The sequence below is a fragment of the Ptychodera flava genome, chromosome 14 (genome assembly GCF_041260155.1).
Source record: "Ptychodera flava strain L36383 chromosome 14, AS_Pfla_20210202, whole genome shotgun sequence".
NCBI lineage: Eukaryota > Metazoa > Hemichordata > Enteropneusta > Ptychoderidae > Ptychodera > Ptychodera flava.
In genome coordinates this window covers 9,797,906-9,825,120 of record NC_091941.1, presented here as the reverse complement: position 1 = coordinate 9,825,120, position 27,215 = coordinate 9,797,906, and the positions used below count along the sequence as shown (strand labels likewise).

Genomic DNA, 27,215 nt, shown 5'->3' with positions numbered 1-27,215 from the left:
CTACCAATGTTACAGGGTGATTAACAGAGCTATTATCTTTTTATGTTCTTTTAAATAATTAACTGTTACAGAATTTTGGGGCCGCAGTTCAGAACAGGATAATAAAACAAAACAGCCAAATTCTAACATACTGGTCGAGATAGTTTTATCATCTTAAAAATATCTCACACAAAATGACAATCTAATAAGAGGGAGTGGTAGCATAGACCCTTCAAAGAGGGTCTATGGTGGTAGTAATAGTACACGTAGTGATTACTTGCCATGGATATCACTGACTTTGCTGATACAAAATAAATATGAGTACCAACTTACTGCCACATCACTGAAAATTTCCCTGAGTTCATCAGTTGCCAGAAGGTCTTTGAGGAGGAATGGACATGGGGAATTTTTCATGAGAAAAACCTGTAAATGTGGACATGATACACAAATATGAGTTTGCAGAATTACTTAGTGAGAAAAGTGACATCTTGGCATCGTTCATGGATTGGTAAAAGCCTGATGGAAAAATAATCCGAAATACCTGTCCTACAACCTCAAGGGCATAATTATCAGATTTGAAAACTAACTTCTGTTTGTCCAGAATTACTGTTAAACAAGCTACCAGTAATAGGATAACTAAGGTCACATGACCATTCAACAGCATGAATGCCAATTTTGTTTTTGCAGTAAATGCTTATACATACCATAGAAAGTTGTGGTACCGTAATTTCTAACCTGGCATGCTTTATAGTTCAGAATGAGCGGGAAGAAAGTTTTTGTTAGCTAACTATTTCATTTGGTGGAGTGACTCATATGAAATATGTATAATTCAAGAATCCATTAATAAGGCACATTGTCACAAAATCTCCTAGACTTAGTTTGTACTTCTTCAGAAATGATATATTTCTATTGGTTAGCATTTATTTTTTAAAAACAAATAGAGCTAAACGGTTTTTTGTGAACAGGGCTATCAGATGATTGAACAGAATCAACTAATTTTTAAAGTTTTACATTTATGTTACTTGACACCTGTGTGCGTCTTATTGAGTTTTACTGTGTGCTGCCTGGATTTTAATACATGCATTTAAAATTGACATATTTTGCAATAGATGTATATATATGTTTGTCACTACTGCAATACTAATTGTCCAAATTAGGATAATAAAGATTGATTGATTGATTGATTAGCTCCCAAAATAAATAGACAGATAGATAGATATGCATACATATATATATATATATATATATATATGCACACCATGCCCAGGGGAGTTTACAGGATCATTTGGCGCCTGGTGTCTATGCCTTTCATAGTGATCACATTTCAATATTTAAACTTACATGATGTAATTTGCATGATTCTATGTATTCTATTTATTCAATGAAAGAAAACCCATTTATGGATGCGTTGATTTGGGGAAATAAAATGAAAAGAAATGATACTGTGAGACAGCTAACATTGCTATTCTTATAGGATTATTGTGAAGTTTCTTAATACCGAAAACAACACATTGAGAATTTGCATTGTTATAATATTAGGAAATGTAAAATGTGACCCTCCCCCAGGTTAAGTGGCCGAACTGTGACCCTCCTACGAGGGAGGTTTGTAAAATATGTAAAAAATTGATCCACCCCTCAATTCCTCCAGCCCAGCCTCTCATAATAACTGGAAGCTCCTAAATTCTTGAGAAGTGTTTTTCGATGTATTGTCTTCTGAATGTGGCATCAAATTAAATTCCATAGAAATTGTGAAATTACATTGGAATGGGTAGTTTCTCAAGAGACCAGCCCCTTATAAACTGATAGTATAACTGAAAAACTCATCAAATATGATTCATACAGAAATTCATAAGATTAAGGAATTAGTCAAATACATACATCACCAAGTGCTCTCTCTAATGCAGCTGTACAAAGTAACAGACTGAGAACAGAATTTACTTCATTCTTTGACTGGAGAAGATGAAAACATTCCAAGAAAACCTGCAAGCAATATCACACCTTATAACTGTGATGAAGAATATCACAATGGAAAAAAATATCAGAGATAAACTAATCCTTTAAGGAGGTATTTGATAAAAGGAAGCTAGAATCTCCATGCTTAGAACTATAAGCATGGAAAAATAAGATGAGCAGTGTTTTATCCAGAACATGTACTTGTGCGGATCCCCTTATCAAATCAAAATCCCCCTTAAAATAATCACAAACGCGGTGCCATGCCACCAAAAGAAAAAGGGGCTGAGCACATACTGTTGATAGTGGCATCCAACGCCATAATCAGTACCCATGATGTAACATCACAGAGATTGCCTCCAGATTACAAAACTGCACATGAACTTATATGAATGAAGTGTTTTTAATTTGTGTATAAGCTTGTAATACATTCAACATTTCCTACACAGATAAGAATAACAAACAGTGGACATTTTTTATTTGATATTGGACGTTTGTTTGAAAACCTGATTTGCATAACTTCAATTCTGTAACTTAAATTTGCATCATTATTATTGTCCCCTTGATCAGAACCAAATTTTCCTGTACTTTTCAGGCACAGGGGAACATTCCCCCTTGTGAGAGAAGGCTGGAGAAAACACACTGACTGCAGGATTTACCTGCCACTGACCAGTCAACATCAACTTATTCCTGAAAAGTTCAGTGAATGTCTCTGCCGTGATGTCAGATATGAAATCATGACATTGAAGTGATACTGGTACCAGTCGAGTGACACAGAGATGGAAGTCTTCAGGAGTTGAAGAAATGTCTGTAAGATGACATCATGGAAGAGAAATTAGAGTCTTGTAGTTAGGTAATCTTTGTCCACTTTTGGTGCCTTGTAAAGTCTACATACTGAAATTGAGTTGTAAAATTAAAATTCAGAATAGAATGTCGAGTTGTAAAATTGACTTCAGAATAGAATGCTGAGTTGTAAAATTGAATTCAGAACTGTAAAATAATAGGTAGTAATTTTGGGATGAATTGGATACCGTACATTGTCCTAAAGGTATGTGAAACCAGAGGGTCTGTGGTGAAACATTTAGGTAAATGTAGTGTGTAAATTCTAGATGACCAAGTATGTGTGCAGAATTCACGGTCCACAGCAAAATCTCTGTGATTGAACTTGTTCTAAAAACTCACCAAATATCAAACATTGATATAACATGAAGATACATGACAACAGATTTAATATCTTGCTTGATGTCATATTATTGTCCTATGGGTGGAGGGACGGTGTTTAAAGTTTGTCTAGTGTCCTAACTTAAGAAACTTAATGATTCACTTGTATGTAAAGCAAGGGTAATTCATTGATACGTTTTTCATACGAATGTTTGTATCATTGATGTACATGTACTTTTTCACTTTAATGACCTGCAATGGGACATAAACACACTTTACAAAGCACACTCTGTGGAAAGTATATAGTTCTCTCCTTATATTTAACTTTAATTGTAATTGTTGGTTGCACTTGAAACACATGGTCAGTGGGCATGCTGGACGTGTCTTAGCATATGGACAAACCAGAGTGACCCTCTTTTACCTACATGGTTTGAATTAACAAATAAACTGTTCCTTACCAAAATCTTTGAATGTCACTTCCCTCAAATTGACCCAATCCAAAGAACCATCTTCATTTACATATTTTGTGCCATTTGCAGAGAATGTCGTCTGCAGTTTGTTGCATGAAATTTTCCATGTCTCACAAATGAGATTTTGGACAGTCGGAGAGAGACAAGTTGAAGGGTTCAGTAACTTGTTTCCATGTGACATGTTTTATGAAATGGGACAGTCTTCGAGATCACGACGCAGTGATGGTAGAGTTAGTATCTTTGAGATCACGACGCAGTGCAGTGGACAACGCGCGAGCTCAACCTTCATGCATTAAGAGGCTTGAGTTATATTAGCACAAGTGTTGTAGTTGTACGGCAATTCATCGTTTCCTACTTCAAACGCGGTTCTTTTCGCGAGTAATGTTGTAGATTCTGAAACCATATCCCCTTTCGAACTTGTAATGTGAAGAACGTTGATATCAGCACAGCTGACTACAACTGCTATGAAATCAAAACTTCCGCTTCAACTTGCCTACAGTTTTGTTGCATTGTGGGCATCTTGGAGTAAACCATTTCATATTAGGAGGGTACATGAGTATTTTCTTAAATTGCGACTTGAATATGCGATGTAAAACATATCAAAATTATCGAGGGTCTATGTTTAAATACAACGTTCATGTTGTCTATTCTGAAACCATATCGCCTTTTATCGGACCTCAATTTGTCCAGAACACGAAAAGCACCCCTGCTACTTGAAATGGGTAGATCGAACTTTCATGACCCGATCGCCATTTTGCATACTTCAAAATGGAGGATACGTCAGATACCGGAGTGCAGCTCTGCGTTCCGTAATACTATAGTTTGTCTGACAGATTTTCCTTGGTAAGTAAAGTAAACATCATGAATATTTCTGGTTACTAATAATTTCAGTTTATTTAATTTCCTTCGGGGTTTAACTACTGATATATGTACCCAAAACGCTGCACCTAAGTGGTTGCTCGACTCTGCGTTTTATTTAGGTACGTACACATACCTCACAAGTTGTGTACATTTACCATGGATACCATAGCAAAGTGTGTGGTAATGATGAAAGAGTGGTTAGAACAATGAAATTTTAGAACAAGTTTTACATTATCAAAAGATACAACATATTCCTATGTCGATTTTAATTAATGATTGTATTTGCAATCGTGTTTATCAGTTTGATATGCTCGAACATCTCTTCACTGTCCACAGTACAATTAACTGCAGTACAGTGTAGCTCGAGGTTTTGCCTGGGTAATTTTTGGTTTTCTGGTTTTGCCGTCCAACCCAAATACCCAGGCAAAACCTTGAGCTACTGTACTGTAGCTATAGTACAATCAGTTGACAATCTGCACATTGACAGCGATCAGAAATGTTTTCGCACTCATCACAAGTGTGGCAAAATTTGTTACATGTAAAGATCTATAGTTTTAACTATATCGTTATATCATAAAGTATATGATTGTAACATTCAAAATCCTAATTTTTCTTTTCCTTTCACAGATACGTTGTTTGAGAGCCACCATCGCCTCCAGTCATGGGGAACGGAGTACCCTTGTTAAATGACTACAAGCAAGAGTTTTTCTGGAAGCGTTTCCCACAGACAGTGCTAGGTGGACCAAAAGTCAAAATCGGTTATGATGCACCGGCCTACGTTTACATAAATCAAATCATACTCTTCCTTATACCATGGCTTATTGGTGGTATATTTACGTCGTTGGTAGCGTACAATGTGGTTGAGGATTATGTTGGAGTCTGCATCTGTGGAGGCTGTGTATTTGTGTATGTCCTCACTGTACAGATTGTCAGTCTAGTAGTGCGAAGCAAGAAATCAACTGTTTCCAGAGTCAACCCACAGAATGTGCTGGCTGAAGATGACGAGATAGAATTTGAAAGTTGCTTTGGAGTGGAGACAATTGAGTTTATCATTCCAGGAAAGAAATTCAAAATAAACATTTTCATTCACGCTCTTCTGTCTGGGCCGCTATGTGGAGTTGGTATGTGGTACCTACTGCCGGCGACTCTGAATGGGTTGTATAGTAACAATACAGCGGCAACAGTGATCCTATTCATATTTGGATGGCTGACACTGTGTATAGCACAGTACTCACTGACAGTGGGACCACCACCAGAACCAGCTGTATTTCACAGTACTGATACGTATGAGATCACACCTCTCATGAGACCATTCTATGTGTTCGTATTTGAAGCATTTTTTCTCGTTGCAAGGCAAGTTATTTGATTACATTTTTCAGTTACTAGAATGACTCACTGTTAATCATTTCAATTAACATGTTTGAAATGTACTTTTAATGCCAATAGACATTACTGATGATAATAAAATTAATTGCCCCGATAAAATTTTATGATCCTTAACATCTACTTAACTCTTTGTCTACTTAACTTTTCAGTGATGCATTCAAATGCTTGTCCTCCATATATTTACAAACTCTTGGCGTACCAGCAATGCTACCTTCTGAGCTCTATTTTAAATGATAGTTTCGTATCTTTTCATCCTGCAAATCAAATTTACAATTTCCATAATATTTCTATCACCATATCAACAGGTCTTACTCAAGTTTTGTGACAGTGGATCAGGTTTTACACATCATATTTCCATTCCTGCCTGTTTTCTGGATTCTTGGATTCCTTCCTCCACTGGATGCATTGCTGCCGTGGCTTGGAGATCAAATCCTTGTGTTTCTGCTGGGTGGCTCTCACATGGCTGGTGATGTCAGGTAGGCAGAATGACACTGATAGGAAATGGCTCTAGGAGTCATGGCTCTCCTTGTGACTGACTTTTTGCCTCTTTACATCTCAGAGTTCGCGTTTACGCAAAAATCGTGCGTATTTACGCATTGAAATTGACTCTCTACGCATGTTTTTCTTCGTTATGCGTTTTCTATACGCAAAGGATAACACCGAAAGCACTCCCCACGACTGAGCTTAGGCGACAATCAGACGAAATTTGTTGCAACACATTTCTGTCAATCACTCATTTTGTGTGGAAAGTTTCGGATTCTCTGGGCGTTGTCTGAAAAATCGGCATCGTAGTCCACACGTTATCACGTTAGGCACGTTATCATGTCAGCTGTGCCTATGAATTACGTTGCTAATTTTCAGGCGAGCGATAGTTTCTGAAAGTTAGTGATTGACAGAAATGTTGTGACAAATAAATGCCAACCGTGCACGATCATCGCGTCTCGCTGTTCCCAAATTTTGATCAAGCACACATGCAGCATGGCGTCGAAGCAGACAAATCTGTTTTCTTTCAACTTTGCTCTACGAGTCCGTGAAAAAAACGATTCATCGGTAGAGCTCGTCGGAATCCCGATAAATTTTGAACACTGCAAAGTTTATGGATGGTAACTGGTCGTTCAGGCACCAAGTCGTTTCGGCCCAAGCCGTTTCGGCCTCTCAATTTCCGGCCCCAAGTCACTTCGGCACCGCAACCCAAGACGTTTCGGCATCTGTATTTCGATTTTTTTCAAACTATTTAGTAATTGACTGATCCGTCATATTCGTAAGCGTGACCTTTGCGTTCTGACCAGTACTTTATGTGCATTTTGTGTGAATTTTGCCGTGCTGTTTCGTCATCGCTTTCAAACTTTTGCCGTCTCGGCGGCTATTGATATCGATAAACTTGTGTCACAGATTTGAAAATGATATGAAGTTTTTTCTTACGGTCTCTTCCCATGTTCTCACAAAGATTAAAGCATGTACGTGAATGTTAGTTGACACTATACTTTTTAGTACTTTGATTTGTAACATTACGCTCCAGCACTAGTTCCCACAGGTAGCCTTCAGCGGTGCCGAAACGTCTTGGGTTGCGGTGCCGAAACGACTTGGTGCCTGACATTGGAAGGCCGAAACGTCTTGGGCCGAAACATCTTGGTGCCGAAACGTCCACAAACCGTCTGGATAAGCTGCCATAACTCTAACTTTTGGGTTGCCCGATGTGTTTTGATGGTCGCATGTATACCCTTCGCTGTTATGTTTCAACATTGTTCAAGTTGTTCGTTAAACTGTTTTCATTAAACTAATGTTACATCGTACAATCCGAATATGTAGTGTAGGTTTATTCAACGGCATATTGTATTTTGCAGTCAGTTTTTTTCATCAATCGAGTGCGGAAGTGAAATTACGCACTCAAATCCAGCCATTACGCAATTTTAGCAGACTAATGCGTATGCCGTACGCGAGGAGAAAAAAGTCACCGCGAACACTGCCTCTGTACATCAATATTAGGACTTTATGCAGGTCACAATGAAACAGTTATCAAAGTTTCAGAAAAATATCATATCATTCTAGATGCCAGTACATTATTATGACATTTTTTGTACAACTTTTTGTCACTGAATGAAATGCAAATTGAAGTATGAATAATATTATAATTTCATTGTCATTGGTCTATTAACAGACAAATTCACTTAAGTTTTCGTAAAAACAAAATATATCATTGTTAATTCTAGCTAATTATATTCATCCATTGATTTATATTATATTTTTCAGGCTGTTATGCATATTCCTAGTGTCTTCAGTAGCATTTGTGATTGTCTTTCTCATTGCTCATTTTGCTGAGTCATCTCTTGCGGCCATCATCACAGCTGCCTGCATCGGGTTTGTCCTGAGCCTTGATCTGGTGAAACTCACACAGCAACTGACTACGAAATGTCAAAAGAAGAAAGGTGGAGGAGATGCTGGAAAAACTGAAACACCAGAGAGTGGTTTTGGATGGATCTGGGGATGGAAAGAGTTCCTGGTGTACATGGTGGCTCTTGTCTTCATTGGAGTTGTGTCAGGACTGTGTCATCACTACTCAGCGGAAACATCATCAACTTTGTATGATGTCTTTGGATACACTATTATTGGATTGCTGGTGATTGTAAAACTATTGACTGACTCTCAGACCGTGTTTGTAATCTTCGGATTGCTGAGAAATCGACTGTATCCAACAAGTACGCATGCTTCGAGACCATATCTAAATAGAAAGAGGAAACTGCACAAAGTTGGTTACATCAGAAGGCTGTTCCTTGATATAGGTATGTGTTATAAATAAAGTTACAACTGTGAAATGTGCATAATGAAATTCACGTTGTGCTGGACTGAAGAAGCTCATTCATAGGTCACGGTGAGGTCAATTACAAAAGGCAGAGCAGCAGGTAGCATATTGTATAGAGATGATAATTTGGCAAACTAACTTCTTTTTAATTAAAAAATTAATTAACGTTAAAAGCATGCTAAAGGTCAAGCATATCAATTAATGTTCCTATGATGACATATTTTCATTTGCATTTGAAATGTAATGAGATAAAGAGATGCAAAAAATTTTGATTATGCATATGTTCTGTGTATTGTATGTTGTAAGGATTAGTCTCCAGATATATATCTCTACAGGACTTTTTTGTTTTCCTTCGTTAGTTTCCCCAGCGGTCATGTTGGTGTATCTGAGTCTATACCTTGCACCATCCAGTATGACGTTACCTTCAGATGCTTGGAAGATCTCACTGGGAAGTGTTCGAGCTTTGCGATGGGTGAGTATCAAATGATAATAGGATAGTCCATGGAAGGATATAGGACATTACAATTGTCATAAGCATATCTATAGTTACACAACAATGAATAGTTTATTAGTAAAATTTCAATTATGAACCAATTCTTTAGAATATAGGCTTTTATCCATATGAGCTGCTGCATTATTGTTTTCTCATCTTTCTGCAGATTTGGCAGGACACCACTCATTCATTGTTGGAGATTTCCATCGCGCACATCATCAATATTGCCACAGAGGGCAGTAGCAGTTCATGGTGGACCAGTCTGGGTTTGGGACTTCAACTGACAGTGATTGGCCTCTGTCGAGATCGCTTCTATCAACTGATAGACCAGCTGTACTTTGTTTGTGCTGTGCTAATCACGTCGTACTCTGAGAAGAAACAGCGACGTTCAACATCTTTGGCATTGATTATAATATCAATATGCATATTTCCCATCATACTGGCTATAGTGTGTCTGGCTGTTGCATTGGCAGCACCAGTACTTCCACTGTTCACTCTACCAATATTTCTGCTCGGGTTTCCACGTCCCCTGAGGTCATGGCCGGAGCCAGTGGGATCATCAGCCAATACTTGTGCAGACTCTGTTTACTACAAGCAAGTTGCTCCACAGCTAGCATCATCTCTCAGAAAATCACTGGCAGATGGCAGTCTCGGTACGTCCAGATTTTACATGCATTTGGATATATTATAGCATTTGAATTGTAATCGTACTTATTTATAGTTTACATGATTGAGTCTTGTCACCATATGATGCTGTGCAAAGAAATGGATAGTATTCTCAACAAACAAGGAGCCATTTTCAGCAGGGTTTTTACTGGTACTCTGTAACTATATCAATACAGTTCATGGTGATCACTGAATAAATGAGTCTACACATATTTCCATATTGATAGATTGTACAAATGAAAGTCCAATCTATAATGTTGAGTTACAATTACTATGTTCAGACAGGGAAAAATTGAAACGCTTCTGCAACACTATTTGTGATTTGTAAACACAGGGGATTAATAGATTGAGTCCGCTTGCGTCCACATACACAAAATTAAGCCATTGTTTTGATGTTTAAGACGTCTTAATGCGCCCTCTCGAGTTCAAAAGGTGTGTATGGCCAAGCATTGTTTGTAACAAGATGGCTGAAATGGACGACGTCGTACTGGCTGTAAAGAATGTGAAAGAGGCTCCCCACCTAACTATCCAAAATGTTTTTGTGTCGAGTTTGTGTTTTATTCGTTTCTAAAATGTGTTCCTACATTCTTATCCGATTGTTTGTGTTAATAAAAATGTTTGTTTCGCCTCGCCATAAGCTTTCCTCACACAAACAAAACATTACCGTCCACACTAATCCAAACTTCCCTACAAATATCCGAGGCGAAACAAACATTTTTATTAACACAAACAATCGGATAAGAATGTAGGAACACATTTTTGAAACGAATCAAACACAAACTTAATGACTCAATCGAATATTTTGTTCCCAATTAATTAATCATAGATAATCTCAATTCTCGGTTTATGGCAATTTTTGTCGACTGATAAAAGTCTTTTCATCTTCAACATTCCATTCTAATTTCACCTACGGTATATAATATCCTAACCTCCTGTGACTTTCCTTCTAAACGTTGATTTGCTTTGTGCACCAAAGAGATGCTGTATTTTATGCCAAACGATGAAAAAATGTGTGAAGAAATAACCATGTATCAGTCAGTACGGCAGGCGAAACCCGGACGGCCATACCGATTGGGGACAGAGCAGAGTAGATCGAAACGCAAACGGAGTGTTATTATATGAAAGGCGGTGACTTATTTTAAAGCTGAATAAAATGCTGTCTCTCATTGTGTAAGTCTGTTGATCGAAATATATATTTTGTTCCCAGTTGATTAATCATGGGGGATGGCAGTCTCGATCTCCCCTTATTGGTTCGATATTTACTGACTCGTTCCCTCTCATTTTTGTCAATCAATGAAAGCATTTTCGTCTTCCATATTCAATATTACTTTGACCGATGTTACATCCTGACCTATACTGTCATTAGTTTTGACCAACGTACAAAGACATTGCCCATGCGTCCGGCTGATGAGATGTTTTGCAAAACGGTGAAGAAATGGGGGCCCGGGAGACATCGATGTCAGTCTTTCCGGACTGTTTACATGTTGCTAATAGGGGATATCAAAGGAGATGAATCAGTTAGTTGAATAAAACATAACTTTTCGGACTTATTTTATGTCAATTTTGTCAATGTCGGACTTTTGATTCAAGAGAAACCAGAATCACCTACAGAGATGTCTGTATTAAACACGGACGCACAATTGGGAATAGTTTGTTATGCTACTGTCGGTCTCAGTCGTGGTGTCTCTCCCATAAAATTTCGAAGCTATAGGTCTACACTTGTCGTTTCGATTCACAGGTAGCGGTACACCGATGACCAGATATTGTAGCGTTCTTAAAACTAGTCTAAGCAATTTACGACACTGCACTATTTGCCATCGTGTCTCCCTGTGAACATCCTTGAACCTATGGACGTGACCATTGTTTTACTGCGCCCATTAGAGTGTAAACCCCTGTTCGTTACCAGCAGAATACTTTTTAAAGTTCTGTACATCAGTGTACACTGTGTGTATAAGCCCTAAACCTAGTTTAATTCAATTATGGAAAGGTATTAAAGAATAAAGGGTCGTTACAGTTGCTAAAATTGCGAGAAAAACGGCACTTTTTACTCAAATAGAATAGTCCTATTCACAAGCGCTATTGTTTTAAATCACGTCCATGGTGTGCTGTTGATTTTCATTCTTTCGTGCAATTTCATTCGCTTGAAGCAATTATCCTTTCATTTGACTGCTCTGTGGGACTCTTCTGAATTTGTGTTTTGGATAAAAGAACTCTACAGTGAAAGACATAAACTTCGACGGTGATAGGTATACAATATCGGTTCGATGTGTGAAGATATACAGATTACAAGTTATTTTAGAAGTTCTCAAAACCAGTAAAAATAATTCTGCGCGCCACTTATTGATAATTTCTTCTTGTGAACGTCCTTGAATCCGTGACCGCGACCATTGTTTCCGAAGTGTTCGACGGTGGATGATCGGTAGATTAATGAAGATATATGTTACTGAACTATCGTGTGATTGTTTAATAGCATGGTTAGGTAATAGACGGTGTAGTCTGTAGAGGCGATACGGTGAAATTCCACGGCCCAAGGGAGCGTACATCGCATGGTTTCTTACAACGAAAGAGCCGTCGGTTTCCATAGCTACTACGTGAAATCCGGCCTCACCGATGTCCCGGGCCGATGTCCCTGTCCTGATTCGGAGAACAACTTTCAAGCTGCGTGTTGAGGTTCAGATGTCCGATTTTTTCATATTCAAAAGGCTTATATTGATTTACAGAGAACGCCTGTCTTGTTTTTAGCTTTAACTTAGCACATGATGGCAATTGAAAATTCAAAGCCAAATAGCCAGTGGGAAAAAAATAGACGACTCGCTCTCACCGGCGGTCGAAGTCGCAATGAAAAAAAAATCGAAGTCTCTGAAATCGGTATCATTGCTCCGCCATGTTTATTGTTGGTTGTACGGCCAGTTTAAAGTCACCGACTTTCTTCACGGTAAAATTCATATAATTGCCATACCACGAAGTTCCCTGTGCATTTCAATATGTCTATTTGGAAGCAAAAGCGCTACGGACATTCGATCGATGGTGATGAACTTTCTCCAGGCCATGACATGTCACCAGTTACGAACTTTACCGGTTTTCGATACGAAAGATGCAATATATTATCAGCGTTGTTCACGTTGTGTTTTGAGTTTGATATGGAATATAACAGGAAAACACTAACGATTAGAGTGACGATAGAGACCATGCCCGATACGGAAAAATTGACGTCAACTACTTGTAATGAGCAGTGACCTGAAACTTCAGACTGATATATAAATGTCGACAATATAAAACATTGGAGAGAAAGAGGGAGAGAGAGGACTACGCTGTCGCGAACTGATTATACTCTTTCGGATATGACTTCAGTGTAGACTATACACAGACATCGAAAATGTACACCTACTTTCCAGAAATTCGACTAATCTTATAATAAAGAGTGGAACAAATCCAAAAGTGTTGGTTGAAGTAAATCTTCAGATGTTGGTTTTCTAAAGTTAGATAATACTTACAGAAATATGGTCGTCACAGTCTTCTTTTAAAAACTATTATCTTCAACACCACGTTTCTTATGATCGGTGATGTCATTTTTTATTATTTTTACAAACTTTCAATGCATCAAACGCTATAAGACTATCTCATCTGCCTGTCAAGGAGTTACAATATATTTCCAAGGGCTGGCACACGATGTCAACTTATGTGTCGTCCTTCGAGCGGCCGGTGGCAGTGTCACAGATTGTTCCGTCTGTAATCGCGGCCACTTTGATTTTGATGTGACACCAACGTGCGTTTGAGGTTTTTTGTTACGAAATTTGTCGACCTCATAAAATTTCACAGTCCATGCTTTGAAGCAGTCTCAACATGGCAAACATGTCTCGCTTAAATTTCATCCTCCTCGTTCCAAATTAAATTCGACCACTAAATTATTTGGCAGTTTTAATTTCCTATTAATTCGACGTTTTTCAAATCGTAATGATTTTTTTCTGGTCGAATTGATAGGGTTTTTGGTAGCAAGCTTATCTCTTCGTCGGACCAGTATACCGCGAGATGTAGTACTGTGTTCGGCAGCCATGGCGAAAGTGAATATTGTATATTGGTTGTTGTTTGTTTTTATGTTACAAATACCTGTCGCGTGAGGGCGTTTGAAACGCTTCTGAAGTGGCTCAGTCTGTTCACACAGCGATTTGCGGATAGAGTTAATCCCTACAACGGCTCTGGTCGGGCCGACTAACCGTCTCAAATCTGAAACGCTTCAGAACCACTTCGGAGTGTCCACACATAACTTTCTGTGTCAGTATTGGCCCAGAACCGTTTCAGAGGCGTTTCAATGGCCTGTGTATGAACGGCATAAATGGTCTCTGTTGATATGCAAATGTTGAAAAGTATTGTCACAGTGGTTCATTCTCTGTTGACATTACTTCAAGACATACTATTGACAAAACCTGCAATTTCAGTGTAGGATATTGTCAAATCCTGCATTAAAATACATGTATGTTACATTTATCATCATATGAATTAATTTTATCTTTTTTCTGTGTGATTTTGTAGGCAATATACATCCAGGAGATCACTATCTTTGTCGGTTTCAAGACCGCATGGTGTGGTTACAAGTGTTAGAAAAAGGTTATGGATACTGTACTTTCTCCATGAAAGGTCTTGAGATGCAAGAGACGTCATGCCACACTATCGAAGCTGGCAGGGTGGATGAAATTTTTGAGACGGCATTTGAACTTGAAGAAGGCAGTTCATGCTGCAATGTCAATAAATATCCTCTACATACCCTGACAGCATTGGAGGCTGTCCCAGTGTACACATACTCTGACGCAAGAAACGTGCTGACTGGCATCATAGACTCACCAGACACACTGAGAAACGTCGGGAAATGTTTCCTGCAGAGCTTGGTCTGGGTCTTGTTACATCATAACGCTAAGACAACCAACAAGAAAAGGAAAGGCTCTGCAGCTAAGAGTATCAAGGAAGTTGGGAAGAAGAATGAAGACGCCATGGTTCATGCTGTCAGCTTTAATGACACTTGGCAGAGTAGCGGTCAGGATAGTGGGAAACCAGACAGTGTCGACGACATCCGTCCACAATCTCAAGCCAGATCTATCAAGTCCTGGAAATCATCAATAAACAGTCTGGATAGCTGGGGTGATGATAACGACTCCTTAGCTTTAGAGCCAATTGACACCAAGAAGGACAAGAAAATGAACCTGGTGAGTGGTTTCACCACAAAGAACACCCAGAAAGCTTTAACTCCGACCAAACAAACAACTCGAAAAGAAGCAGAATTACCTGGATTGCTGGACATGGAAGACGATGACATGGAGGATTTATTCAAGGAACTGGATTACGGCATGCCAGTCATGGATGCAACCGGAATTGGCATGCCCGTTGTTGATGCGAGGAAAGGAAAACAGGACCATGCAGCGAGTTTTGGATTGCCTGCAATGAACTCAATGATGACAGGGGGCATCAGATTAGCAGGGTCAATGCAGTTCAATTCCCCATATTCATCCAAACTCAGTCTACCATTGAAATGGAGGGAGATTCCAATCGAAAAGAGCAAGATTACTTCTCTACTGAAGGAGTTTCCAACAGACTGGTACAAACATGTACTGTCCCTGTTAGATCTTACAGCCAGTGATAAGAACTCAGATGAGATCGTAGGGGAAGTGACTGGTGATAGCGTCCTCGCAGATATTTACACACAGCTGGTTGTTGCATGCTATGCAGTAGTCAATGTCCTAGGAGTCGGTGGGACAGATGCTGTTTCAATGGGAGCGAGTCATGTGTATAAAGTGTACACAGGTGATGTACCATGGTCACCAAGCCTGGAATGGCTCAATGAAGATGAGGAACTCCTACAACTTGTGCTGAAAGCTTACAGGTTTGGGACATTTCTTTCTTTGCACAAATGTGTTTATGAAGGTGTGCCGCCTTCTTGGCATTGCACTACAGTCATTGCACTCATAAAGTTACACTGCAGCTATGAAACCGTCAAGGTATGATGCTATCACAGTTGAATGCTTGTCTTTGTAATACCTTGATTGTGCAAAAACTATAAAAGTGCCCCATAGTAGCTACCTGGCAAAAGTTAACCCCCTGATAACTTCCAAAATCATTTTACTTACCACAATTCACTTGTATTCCTGTCCACAGATATGGCTTCAAGTTAGCCTATGACCAAGCAGTTTTAGGAGAAATAGAAAGTCATGAAGAATTGGCAGAGTACTTACAGGAATATGAGAATGATTGGTACATTGGTTGTGAAAAGGATGAAGCATGGTCTACAGCTGTCCTGCAGGGCAAAACCAGTCTCTTCTCATTGGTATACGATGCTGTTGATGTAAGTGTTTGTACTGTTCACAGTGTACCTTCCTAACAGATATGACTTGTCACTGATGCTCATGAGTTCTCCTTGATGCAATAAAATAATCTTTATAAGAAACATACTGATATATACAAGCAACAAAGAAACAAAATTTGCGCAAGTATTGAATTTACTAGCCAAATGTGAGAAGGGGGCACACTGAATTTCCCAAAGCATTGCATTGACTAAACATTTTCACTCCATTATAGGTATTATATGTTATATTATAAAAAGTTGAGAGGTACCAAAATCTGGTTGGAAAAGGGATTAAGATATCTTTCTTTCATAGAGGGCACAATATTAATCACACTTTTCTCTCTTGACGCCATTGTCAAGCTTTCATTGTAGTCAATGACTTTTTAAATAATTGGAAACTAAAACATGAAATGTGAAGATGTAAAAATAAAAACACAATAAAGCTTTATAGACACACACTCTTTTAGTATAATGCTTGTCAAATCTAACTTATCATCCCTAATTTGATGTGATAAATGAATATACAAAAATATTGATTTCTTCCCTGAACACTAGGGTGTATACAATGGTCGCGTCTTATCAAAGCAGCAGGTTATGGCATACATTGGTCGACTGAATGGTGAAGTGGTGCGTGGGTATTGGGCCTCCCTAGCACAGGAACTTTTCTACTTCACAAATGATGATGAAGAGAGATACAGCATTCAAGCTCACCCAGTGTTGCTGAGAAATCTAACAGTGCAATCAGCAGATCCTCCACTAGGATACCCTATTTACTCGTCTCCTCCGATCTCAATACCAACTTTGTAGATCCTGTCTTCATCTTCTTCGCTCGGTGAAGAAACTGGAGATAATTTTTGATGCATACATGACACATGGCATCTTTATGATGTTGGGGGTGGGGGGGTTTCTGTGAGCATTTTGTCAATAAAAAGATTCTTCCGTTGCAATAAAGTTTTAGTAGCCGAAAGATTGGAAAAAAAATTAAGAGGAGTTCTATGGGATGTGCCAAAGTAGGACGGAATGGTATAGAGAGTACTGCAGGGATGTTCAAGTGATTTGTAAACTGTTCATGACTGTATAGGGAGTATTTTTGATGCAAAATCTAAATCCCTGATGAAAATGAAAAGTGAAATTCAGAATGACAATTGATTTAGGAATTTTACAGAATATGTGAATCTGTACATGTATATCAAAATATAAAAATTCAGATGATGTGCTCAAAAACTTTATAAATTAATTATACTGAGAGTGCCTCATAATGTATGTGTATTATAAACTGGAATCAATATTTCACAAAGTTTTTTTGTCAGAATTTTATTTCAGATACTTGACTAAGATGACCTATTTATTTGTAATGAGTACAAAACAATTCCCATAGTTAGTTTTACTAACCATGTTGTGTAATATTTGTAAATATCTTTTGAAACTTTTTTGTATATGTTTGTAAATGACAGATATCCTAGTCTACCTCTTGCACTATCAACTGTTCTGACTATCCACTTAAAATATTGTGTGTCTGGCCAGTGTTCATACAAATGATACTTCAGTAGCTTTTCAGCATTCTCTGCCAGTGAATCCTGTTACATACGGTAACAGAAGATATGCAGGAATTTTTCCCCAACTTTCAAGATACACACACATATATTGACTTTTATGAGGATTTTCTTTGAATACTCTGACAAAGCATCAATGATGCTACGGAATTCAACTTTTTGATGTATGTAATACGTAAAGTTTTATGCAGATCTACTTTCAATCGAAGCGTTGCAAGGACATTACTGATGATTTTGTTTGCTTACTATAAATTTGTGAATATTTACAAAAAATGTATTTAGATGATGCTCTGTAGAAAGACAGCTGTGGTGGTTATCTGTATTCTTTTGTTCTATTACATCACCTATTTATCCATCCACACCTTTCTCAAAGGGACAGTATCTGTACTTTTGATGTTTCCTTCATTTATTATCATGAAAGCAACTTTGTTTCCGTATTCTTCTCCCTAATGCATTTGGGAATACAAAATATTAGCCTTGCAAACACAAAACACTGCGTAAAATATGCCATGTTATTGTGTACAGATGTATTGTAGTTCAGACTCAATACAGTTTTCAACAACAACATCGGACAGTAAGCACATAAGGGCTGTGTTGACAAGTTGATCCTCAATGCTTTGAAACTGATTTGCATGAACAGGGTTGAGAATATTCACTCATCGATGATGGTGTCTGTCTTGTAAAATTTATGGATATGTGCAGACTCTTGTCAAACTTCCACCACTAATGTACCTAACAAGTTGTGGAATTCAAACAGTAAAAGGTCTGCTGTATCTGCTTCATCTGAAAACATGCTTACATCCTGATGTTTGTTTGTTAATAACATGCTACTACTGATCCTGAAATGAAAAACTGGTCATCAGTTGAAAATTTGACAGAACAAAGTTTTTTTACATACGCCTTTCGAATATGCAGAGTAAATGGTCCAGCAATTTCTGGATGTTGCATTACATTGAAAATGCTCACTAGCTTATTCATTGGTGAATTTAATGGCGTACTTACTCCTTGATACAGAAAGGTTTTGTTTGATATGCGTCATTGTACTTAAGTAAGGGACTTTTTGTTTGATATGTGTCATTGTGCAATTTAAGAGACCTTTTTGTTTGAAATGTGTCATCGTACATTATGAGAGACTTTTGTGTTTGTTTGATACATGTCACTGAACTTACAGAAGAAACACCTGTACCATGACATTTTGGTCCTTCAACTTTGGCCTCTCTGATAAAATACAGTAGAGAGTGTCTTTATTGTGTTGTGTTCACTTTTACATGTACAGTGTCCAGTGTCTTGACTTCTAGCACATGCCAAGAATGTAAATATTTTTACACATTTCACTGCAACTTTGTCCGTCCACAGATAGTTTAAAATGAAAGCAAAGATGAACTATATTTTGATCCTTTCCTCTGATGTCACTACATTTACACTCAACAAATAAAATTCATTGTTTATGTCACCCTTGGCTGTATTTGTTTGTTTGTTTTTTTATTTGTCCATAGACACTCAAAGACTAGTGTCCAGGATGTTCAAGAGTAATGAGATAATGCATTAGTCAAGCAGTACAGGCATGAGGATGTGTGTCAGTGTGTAAGTCTCAAAGTCTCGGCTGCAGTATAACAATGAGTACATGTTTGACAAGAGGCATTATTTTCCCGAGCACCACAAACTTTAAAGAGCTGCTATAAACTTATTATTATTGATTTGGTCTGTCACCACTTCACCATACTCTTGGTATGGCTTGTGGCCTTGGCTTGGCTTAGCTATAACTGTTAATCAGTCTTACCATGAAATGACCCCTCAGGTTGGCCTTGCCATGGTTTTGACCTAACATTGATTGGCTTTTCCATGATTGTGCCTTATTATGTATTGATCTCACCATTGATAGACCTTGAATGGAAATGAGCTGTCTTTATGTGAACATGCCTGTAGAGCTTTTCATATTCAAGGCCACATTTTCTTCGATATTGTAATTATTTCAGCACTTTTCTTGTTTTGTTTTTTTTTTTATTTAAAGAACTACTTATTATTGTTATCACGAGCCCTCTTTGCTAACTTTGTTTTTTCAGACAAGCTACCATGATGGGGTTTGGGCTAGATTAGCTGTAAGCTATTCCCCGACTCCCCATTTACCCTCTACTTTGTTATTTTCTCCCTCTCGATTTCATGTGTTATGTAACTGACTTTTCAAATCGGGTAAATAAACCAATTATATATTGCTGTTTGTATCATTGTCAGATAGGCATAGTATTGTACATAGACTTAAATTACGCCTCAATTTACACAAGTTAATGCCTAATGGTGCACCTGTCATCCCTACGGCTCAAATGTTCTGTAGATGGCATAAAGACTTTTAACTGATAAAGTACAGTACTTCTTTTCACCTGCAGACATGGTTGTCTTGCCGATGAAAAGTAGTCCCCACTGTTTTCCATTCCTGGTTCTTGCATTAGTGTGTATTTACATTGACTTTATATTCCTTGTTCTCCTTTGAAAATGAAAGATGTGTTGTTTTAATTATCAGTTGGTTCAGAGACAAGAAACCTGCTCCTTTAAAGTGCAAAATATAGGGAGAAGCAACAAAGCAAAGTCCTTTTTAGAGGGATCCTGAACAAATTAAGCTTATATTCATGACAAAAGCTACTTGCAAACCATTTCTTGGCGGGCTGTACATTTTTCCCCCTCAAAGAGTTGGGGTGGGGGATTGGGGAAAGGCAGGTAGGTAATCTTTCCTCATCGTTTTGGAAAGAGGAAACACCATGATTTTACTATCAAGGCAACTTGAAAAAAGTTTCATTTGGTTGTTGCAGACGAAATTTGTACTGTCCCTCTCAAGTACAGTGCAGCTTGGTATGAGCGACCTTGATGGATGCTTGGTGGCGCCATTCGTGAAAATGAAGGCGGAAGGACTGGTACCAGGTGTCCGCGTTCGGACACGACCCACGGACTAGACTGAATCTGAAGTCGGGTTGATCGCAGGTCCGGAAAGTAAACCGGTAGTCGCTTGCCCTGTCAACGTCCGCAGCGAATCTTGCAAATACCTGGTTTGCATTGTTTTTGTGATGTTGCCACCGTTGTGAACGACCTGGATGTACTAATTAATATTTCATCAATTGTTTGGACTATGGAACCTAGGTGGGCTTGGTACCTGACCTTCAGTAAAGATCAACCAAATGATGTGCACCGCTGATTCTGAACATTGTACCCGACGTCTTGTGCAGCTGAGCGTGTCAGGATTTTGCCAGTTCATCATTGTCAGTGACAGTTTTTGCCGAAGAAGTACAAACAGACACAAGTGAGTATTTTGTACATCCGTTGTCAAACAGGTGTGTGCAAACGTTCACACACTTTCTGCATCTTTGTACATGTGTCTATTCAACTGACTGAATGTATTATTTTATATGTGGACTGATTTCCCAGAGCTCGAAGTGGTAGGCTATTGCAGTAGGAGTACGGGTGTGTCACTGACCATGGACTTGCTTGCACGAAGAATTGTGATTGCAAATAAGCAGTTATTACTATCATGGTGGAAAATATGCGAACTAAGTACATGCAATATACTGAGGTGTATTTTCGAAATCAAATAAAGCACGCAGTTCAGCATTTGTAGACATGACGAGTGCTAGGAACGTCACGTTGCTTTGATTGAAGATTGATAGCTTGGTTAAGTTACTGATATACTTCTAATAAATAGTCTGTGACAGATATTAGGGATTGAAGACATAGGTACAGGGATGTACAGGATGTCACATTGTGTATTAAGCAAAGTCTATGTAGCAACCTTGTAAGATATCAAACACATCAATCCCACACTAGATGGTCACTGCCAGTCATTTATTCAACACGTGACAAAATCATTACATAGCACTTTTATACTGCAATATCTGTATATCATTATCTTTCAGATAAAACATGGTTTGGATGACTCTGATTGGTTGGCTGGTAGTTGTCGTTCCTGTCATTGTAGTATTTGCTATCTTCCTATCGGATGCAGATCTCACGTTTAGATTTTATGAACACTTTGGAGTACAAAATGGAGGTACTTTATGCATAAATGTTGCACTTTAAGAACAATTACAGCCCCAGTGCTGCTCACTTTCGATGGTTTTTTCATTATTTTTATTCTATAAATAAATTGCAACTTCTTATTCTACTCCCCAAAGAATGTTGAAACACCCACTATTTAGCTTGTCAACTTAGCGTCTATATGTGTAAAATGCATGGTTATTGTTTACATTTGAATTCTTGTCCGGACCAGAAGTCAGTTTTCAACAATAACAATGCACTTTACAACCATAGGGGCTGAGTTGACAAGCTGGATACTGTGTATATCAACATTCTTTGGGGAGAAGAACAAGGAATTATGGTTCACATTCAAAATAAAAATGGTGAAATCATCATCAAAAGTTAGCAGTACTGGGGCTTTAATGGGCCGAATGTTCATCATGAATTGAAAACAATAGGGTTTTCTGAGAGGGCTTTTATGAAGGAACTTGACCCTCTAGGATTATGATTATTTGTGAAACTGAACAGTGTGAGCCCAATATTCTTTAGGAATGTGCAATAAATCTATGTGCTTTTATAGTATTGGGCATTTCATGTCTTGAGATCAGTCGGGGCACTAATGAAACATTCAGGTAACAGTCATGAATGGATCCTTTTTCCCCACTTCCATTTGTTGATAGTATGAAGACATGATGTGGAATCAAGTAGGACTATGCAAGTAACATATAGTACATTTCACTTTAATTCTCAAACTGCAATTTTTTTACAGATCTGTCTGTCCGTCGATCAAACATTATTGTAAAACAATAAAGATATGCACATGTAGAATGTTACTTTCAATCCAGTTCTAATGTTTTAAAACAATGAAATATTCTTTAAACCTTTAAGTGAACCTACAGAGTATAAACCTGTGAAATGAGAACAAGGTTAATAACAACAGTTTTTTTATTTTACATCTGTTGAAAATTCAACAGCTTTTCAACTCCATTTTTACTTTATACATTTCCTCAAATAATAATTTCTTTGTATAGTTGACAGACATTTGATAGTACTTAGTATTGTTTTTGATTTCAGTACAGAGTTCAGGGTGCCAAGTTCCAACGTAGACTATTAGACAGTAGTGGCTAGACAAGTAGACTGCTATTGTCTAGTATTTTTTTTGCTATTATTCCAAAACTTCCAAAACAAGACAGTACAGCGCCCTCAGTGTCAACTGACATGCATGCTATACAGCAATCTATAACAACCATCATCTCACAAGAGTACACAGGTCATAATAATTATCCTAAGCCTTCCTTTGATTTCCTTTCTGCTTATGGGAAGGGAAAGATATCTTTCACAGTACTGCATCTTCACGTTTTCAGAAAATCTCAAAGGTAAAGTGATATGGATAACAGGAGCTTCCAGTGGCATCGGCGAGGAACTTGCCTACCAATTGTCTGGCATAGGCTCTAAACTAGTTCTCTCAGCAAGGAGAACAAGTGAACTGGAAAGAGTTAAGAAGACATGTCTGCAGAGGGGAATAGTCGAGGCAGAAGATATCATGATATTACCACTTGATCTGTGTGCCTTCGACAGTCACGATTCTGCCACCCAGAAAGTATTGGACAAATTTGGACAGGTTTATATATAGAATAAAATATCCTTACTTGTTCTTCAATTGTAAAATTACAATCACTCTGAATTTATGGAAATTTCTCAGGAAGTTATCTTCAAAGGTGATCGGGTTCCATTTCAGTTCAAAGTTGATTACGTTGAAACTGCTATCCATGAATAAATGTCAAAAGAATTTCCCATATATTCATTCCTCAAATATGAATTATCATGATATTCTTTTGTCTCTTTTGACAGTTATTTGTTGTTTTTGATGTAGGTTGATGTTCTTGTCAACAATGCTGGCAGATCCCAGCGTTCCTATGCTCTGGATGCATCCCTTGAAGTAGACAAAGAATGTCTCAGACTGAACGTCATTGGGACCGTGTCGCTAACCAAATCCGTTCTCCCTGTCATGGTGGAAAGAAAATCTGGCCACGTTGTTGTTATCAGTAGTGTTGCAGGAAAACTGCCAGCACCATTGCAAGCTTCGTATTCAGCAGCTAAGTTTGCACTGCAGGTATTTTCACACTTTTCTCTCAATGTGCAAATTTCTCTTCTAGTAGTAATAGTATAAAAATATTGGTAGGGAATTTGGTGTTTGTGAAGATCACTAGATTTTCTAAAGAGCAGTACATGTGCCCTATAATGTTTGTAAATTCCAAACTGTTTGGTCAAGTGAGGAATTTCTTGAAATTTCCATTTGTTGTTAGCCAAATACGATGCTCACACTACAAAACAAGTTTCATATTTTACGGTACTATGTGCCTTGGGACAGATATTCGGACTTTCAATCTTTTACAATATTCTTTTAGCCTACGTACCACTTGAGGGAACTCATTTTGAAATTTATGGAGCAAAAAAAGTTTAACCTGCTTAGTTTTGTTAAAATCGGGAATTCTATTTTCCCCCATAGAGATAACACAGGGGTGGGAGCCATTTTGAGTTTCAAATATTGGTAAAGATTGGACAATTTGTTTCTGTAGTACAAAATTTTGCTTGATGATCCCCCAATTTTTGTTGTTGATTTTGAAAGAGAATGGTTTAAATTTTGCTAGATGAAAGTTTGAGCAAAATTTAAGTCTTTCATTTTCGAGGCATGAACCACCTTAACAAATACTATTAAGTCTGAGTGTAGCAAATATGCTTTTCTGGCACTTTGATTGGCTAAAAGAACCTGAAATACATTTCTGAAAGGTTGAAAATATAACTAAATTGGCAAACCTTGCTTACCTATGAACAGCACAGCGATTGAGATCAATGAACAACTCTGAATATTGTGAAATCCAAATTTTATTCAGCCCCTTATTTCTGTCTCTTTGCTATCTAGGGTTACTTTGATGCTCTGAGATCAGAAGTTTATGATGAGAATATCACCGTGACAACGATATGCCCAGGTCCGGTCGTCTCCAAAGTACGGGATAACACAATGACAACAACACTAGAAAGGGTGTGTGGTGTTAATATTTGTCCTGTCCATTTTGATGTTTCCAATATTAGAAGTTCATAGTTGTGTCGGCATTCAACAATTTAGTATTAACAAATGATCATTCCTTTTTTGTTATTTTATTTTTAGTTTTCTGACTAAATTGTTTGAAAACACAAGTTGATTTTATTTTTACTGATGTTTGGATCACACATTCATGAGTGGGTTATAAGATTAATGCTGGCAGGTGAGTTTTTTGATGCAAATATCCAAATATTAAATGGGAAATGAAACGTATAAGCCTCCCAAATTAAATCCTCAACTTCATAGTGTTTCTAAGGTAACTTTTTTCTCAATCATTAGACCTTTGTATTAAAAATGTGTTTCAGCAGGTATTATTGATAATTAATATTTCATAATGCACTTTTTGATTTCAGACTGGTGAGGACACCGAGTATGATGATCCTGCAGTGCATTATGGAAACAGAATGGCAACTGGACGATGTGGCCAGATAATTGTCACCTCCATCGCCAATAGATTGAACGAAGTCTGGTGTTCCAGAAACCCTTTCTTATTGTTTACATATATTGCTCAGTATATGCCTTCAGTTTGCAGGTAAATAGTGCTGTGTACAAAACCACATGGTGAGAATACTTCAACAAATGATTCAAATGTTTTAATTCCATGAAAGCTGTTCTCTGACAAGTAAATTTCACTGTGGACAATATGTTGAAATATCCTGATGTACATAAGTTCCAGAATGTATCATTTCATATTATTTTCCAATTTCCATATTATTTTAAAGTTGTCTTTTTAGCTCCTGATGAAAGTTCATTACCTGAAAGGTAATTGTCTTTATAAACCTCTGTCCATATAGTAGCAAAACGTTACAATATTGTGGCAAAGGTGTTATGTTCCAAACTCTGTTTATTTTTTTATTCAGATTATTTTCCAAATTCTATGGAAGACAGCGAATCAAGGTTATACGGAAACATGTGGTAACTATCGATTCTCAATAGTATTTTTGCAATATTCCTGTTTCCTTAGTAACTGGAATACATAGATTTCCAGGACATTTATGCTTGCTGAAAACATGTCCATACTGATCTGTGATGACTGTCATTTTCTTTTATATCATAGTATTTTGTAAAGAGGCCATATTTCAATGGTACCTTCCTACGTATCCTAACTCTGAAAAAATGGTGATTCTTTCCTTCTTTTTACAGCAAGAGAAGAAAACCAAGTAGTCTCCACATCACTAAACATCATCTCTGTGACTGGTGTGAACACAGTACAGTGTCTGTTTTCAATGGACTCTAGTTATTTTTCATATTATCTTTATAGATACTTTTCATTGTAATCATTTCCAGGAAAATGTCCATCTTTGCAATACAATATGAGTTTTTAATCACATTAAGTAAAAATATTACAATATATATATGTGTGTGTGTGTGTCCATGTGCATAGATTTGTACTGAAAATGTGCCTCTTTCATGAGAGGGTCCCAAATTACATGGAATTAATTCCTTGTGTGAATCAATGTTCCTTTGATCATTATAGGGTAAAGAATGCAACAACCCTGAATAGTGTTTAAAAATTGCCTTGTCAATTCAACACAACTCACAAATAGTCATATACTTTTGCATAACTAACAGTGCCAGAACAGAGAAACTTGAACACACCACTGAAAAATTTTAAAAAGAGAACACTTAGCAAAATTCAGAGAGCACAACTTTTGTATGTGTAATTATTTCAATAAAAACCAGCGTTGAAATGTTTTTGTCTTTTGTATATTTCACCACAGGCGACCCAAGTATTACTGAGTTTTTCACACTGTTTTCTCTATCATTTTCTCTTCTTTCTTCATGCTCTGAATGATCGGAATAAATAAAATAAATGGTTTATATAACCTAACCTAGCCTCTGTGACTCTTTATTTATTTTACACTCCATTACAAGGACGTATATCTCTCATACACACATGCTGTAATTAATTAGTCAACACAACTAATTATGCTAATCCGTGGACTTATCAGGGATTTTACGGGTTGGTCAACATCGCGAAAGATAGGAATGGTTACTAAAACGGGCTTTTTCTATCTTTCCGATGTTGACCAACCTCTGATAAGTCCACGGATTAGCATAATTAGTTGTGTTGACTAATTAATTACAGCATGTGTGTATGAGAGATATACGCCCTTGTAATGGAGTGTAAAATAAATAAAGAGTCACAGGTTAGGTTAGGTTATATAAACCATTTATTTTATTTATTCCGATCATTCAGAGCATGAAGAAAGAAGAGAAAATGATAGAGAAAACAGTGTGAAAAACTCAGTAATACTTGGGTCGCCTGTGGTGTATCATTTACTATTGTGATGGCTAGCAAGCCTGTAAATATTGTCCCTTTTGACAAGTTGATCTTATGCTGCTGACAGAATATGAATCGGATGATGGTGATCACTTCTTGATCATGTGATCATGCATACTACGAAACATGCTTTCTTATGATGTAGTGTTTGACATTCTGTGCTGGGAGATTGTTGTGTC

The 27,215-nt window shown here is 37.6% G+C and overlaps 3 protein-coding genes across 4 annotated transcripts in view; 2 read left to right on the top strand and 1 right to left on the bottom strand.

Moving 5' to 3' along the window:
* Positions 1-4,045, bottom strand: part of LOC139149278 (endoplasmic reticulum membrane-associated RNA degradation protein-like) — a 67,570-nt gene extending 63,525 nt beyond the window's left edge. The window contains exons 1-4 of one of the 2 annotated variants that reach the window (XR_011556094.1): positions 3,549-3,881; positions 2,589-2,737; positions 1,858-1,959; positions 313-402 (exon numbers count right to left, since the gene is read on the bottom strand). Coding sequence is in view for 1 of the 2 variants with exons in the window: in XM_070720930.1 (XP_070577031.1) it covers positions 313-402; positions 1,858-1,959; positions 2,589-2,737; positions 3,549-3,741 (534 nt within the window). In the remaining variant the exon portion in view is untranslated. Of the gene's footprint in view, positions 1-312; positions 403-1,857; positions 1,960-2,588; positions 2,738-3,548 lie in introns of both variants that reach the window. The other variant, XM_070720930.1, reaches the window with a different exon arrangement.
* Positions 4,046-4,303: 258 nt separating this feature from the next.
* Positions 4,304-19,103, top strand: LOC139149267 (pecanex-like protein 4). Its single transcript, XM_070720910.1, has 9 exons — positions 4,304-4,403; positions 5,049-5,774; positions 6,113-6,283; positions 8,058-8,587; positions 8,967-9,079; positions 9,267-9,753; positions 14,297-15,638; positions 15,911-16,097; positions 16,653-19,103. The coding sequence occupies exons 2-9, from the start codon at positions 5,083-5,085 to the stop codon at positions 16,902-16,904; spliced, it is 3,774 nt and encodes a 1,257-aa protein (XP_070577011.1). The 5' UTR covers positions 4,304-4,403; positions 5,049-5,082; the 3' UTR covers positions 16,905-19,103.
* A 1,414-nt stretch (positions 19,104-20,517) lies between these two features.
* On the top strand, positions 20,518-26,447 carry LOC139149282 (dehydrogenase/reductase SDR family member 7-like). Its single transcript, XM_070720935.1, has 8 exons — positions 20,518-20,939; positions 21,550-21,683; positions 23,014-23,270; positions 23,523-23,762; positions 24,573-24,692; positions 25,106-25,284; positions 25,613-25,667; positions 25,896-26,447. The coding sequence occupies exons 2-8, from the start codon at positions 21,557-21,559 to the stop codon at positions 25,914-25,916; spliced, it is 999 nt and encodes a 332-aa protein (XP_070577036.1). The 5' UTR covers positions 20,518-20,939; positions 21,550-21,556; the 3' UTR covers positions 25,917-26,447.
* Positions 26,448-27,215: the final 768 nt, after the last annotated feature.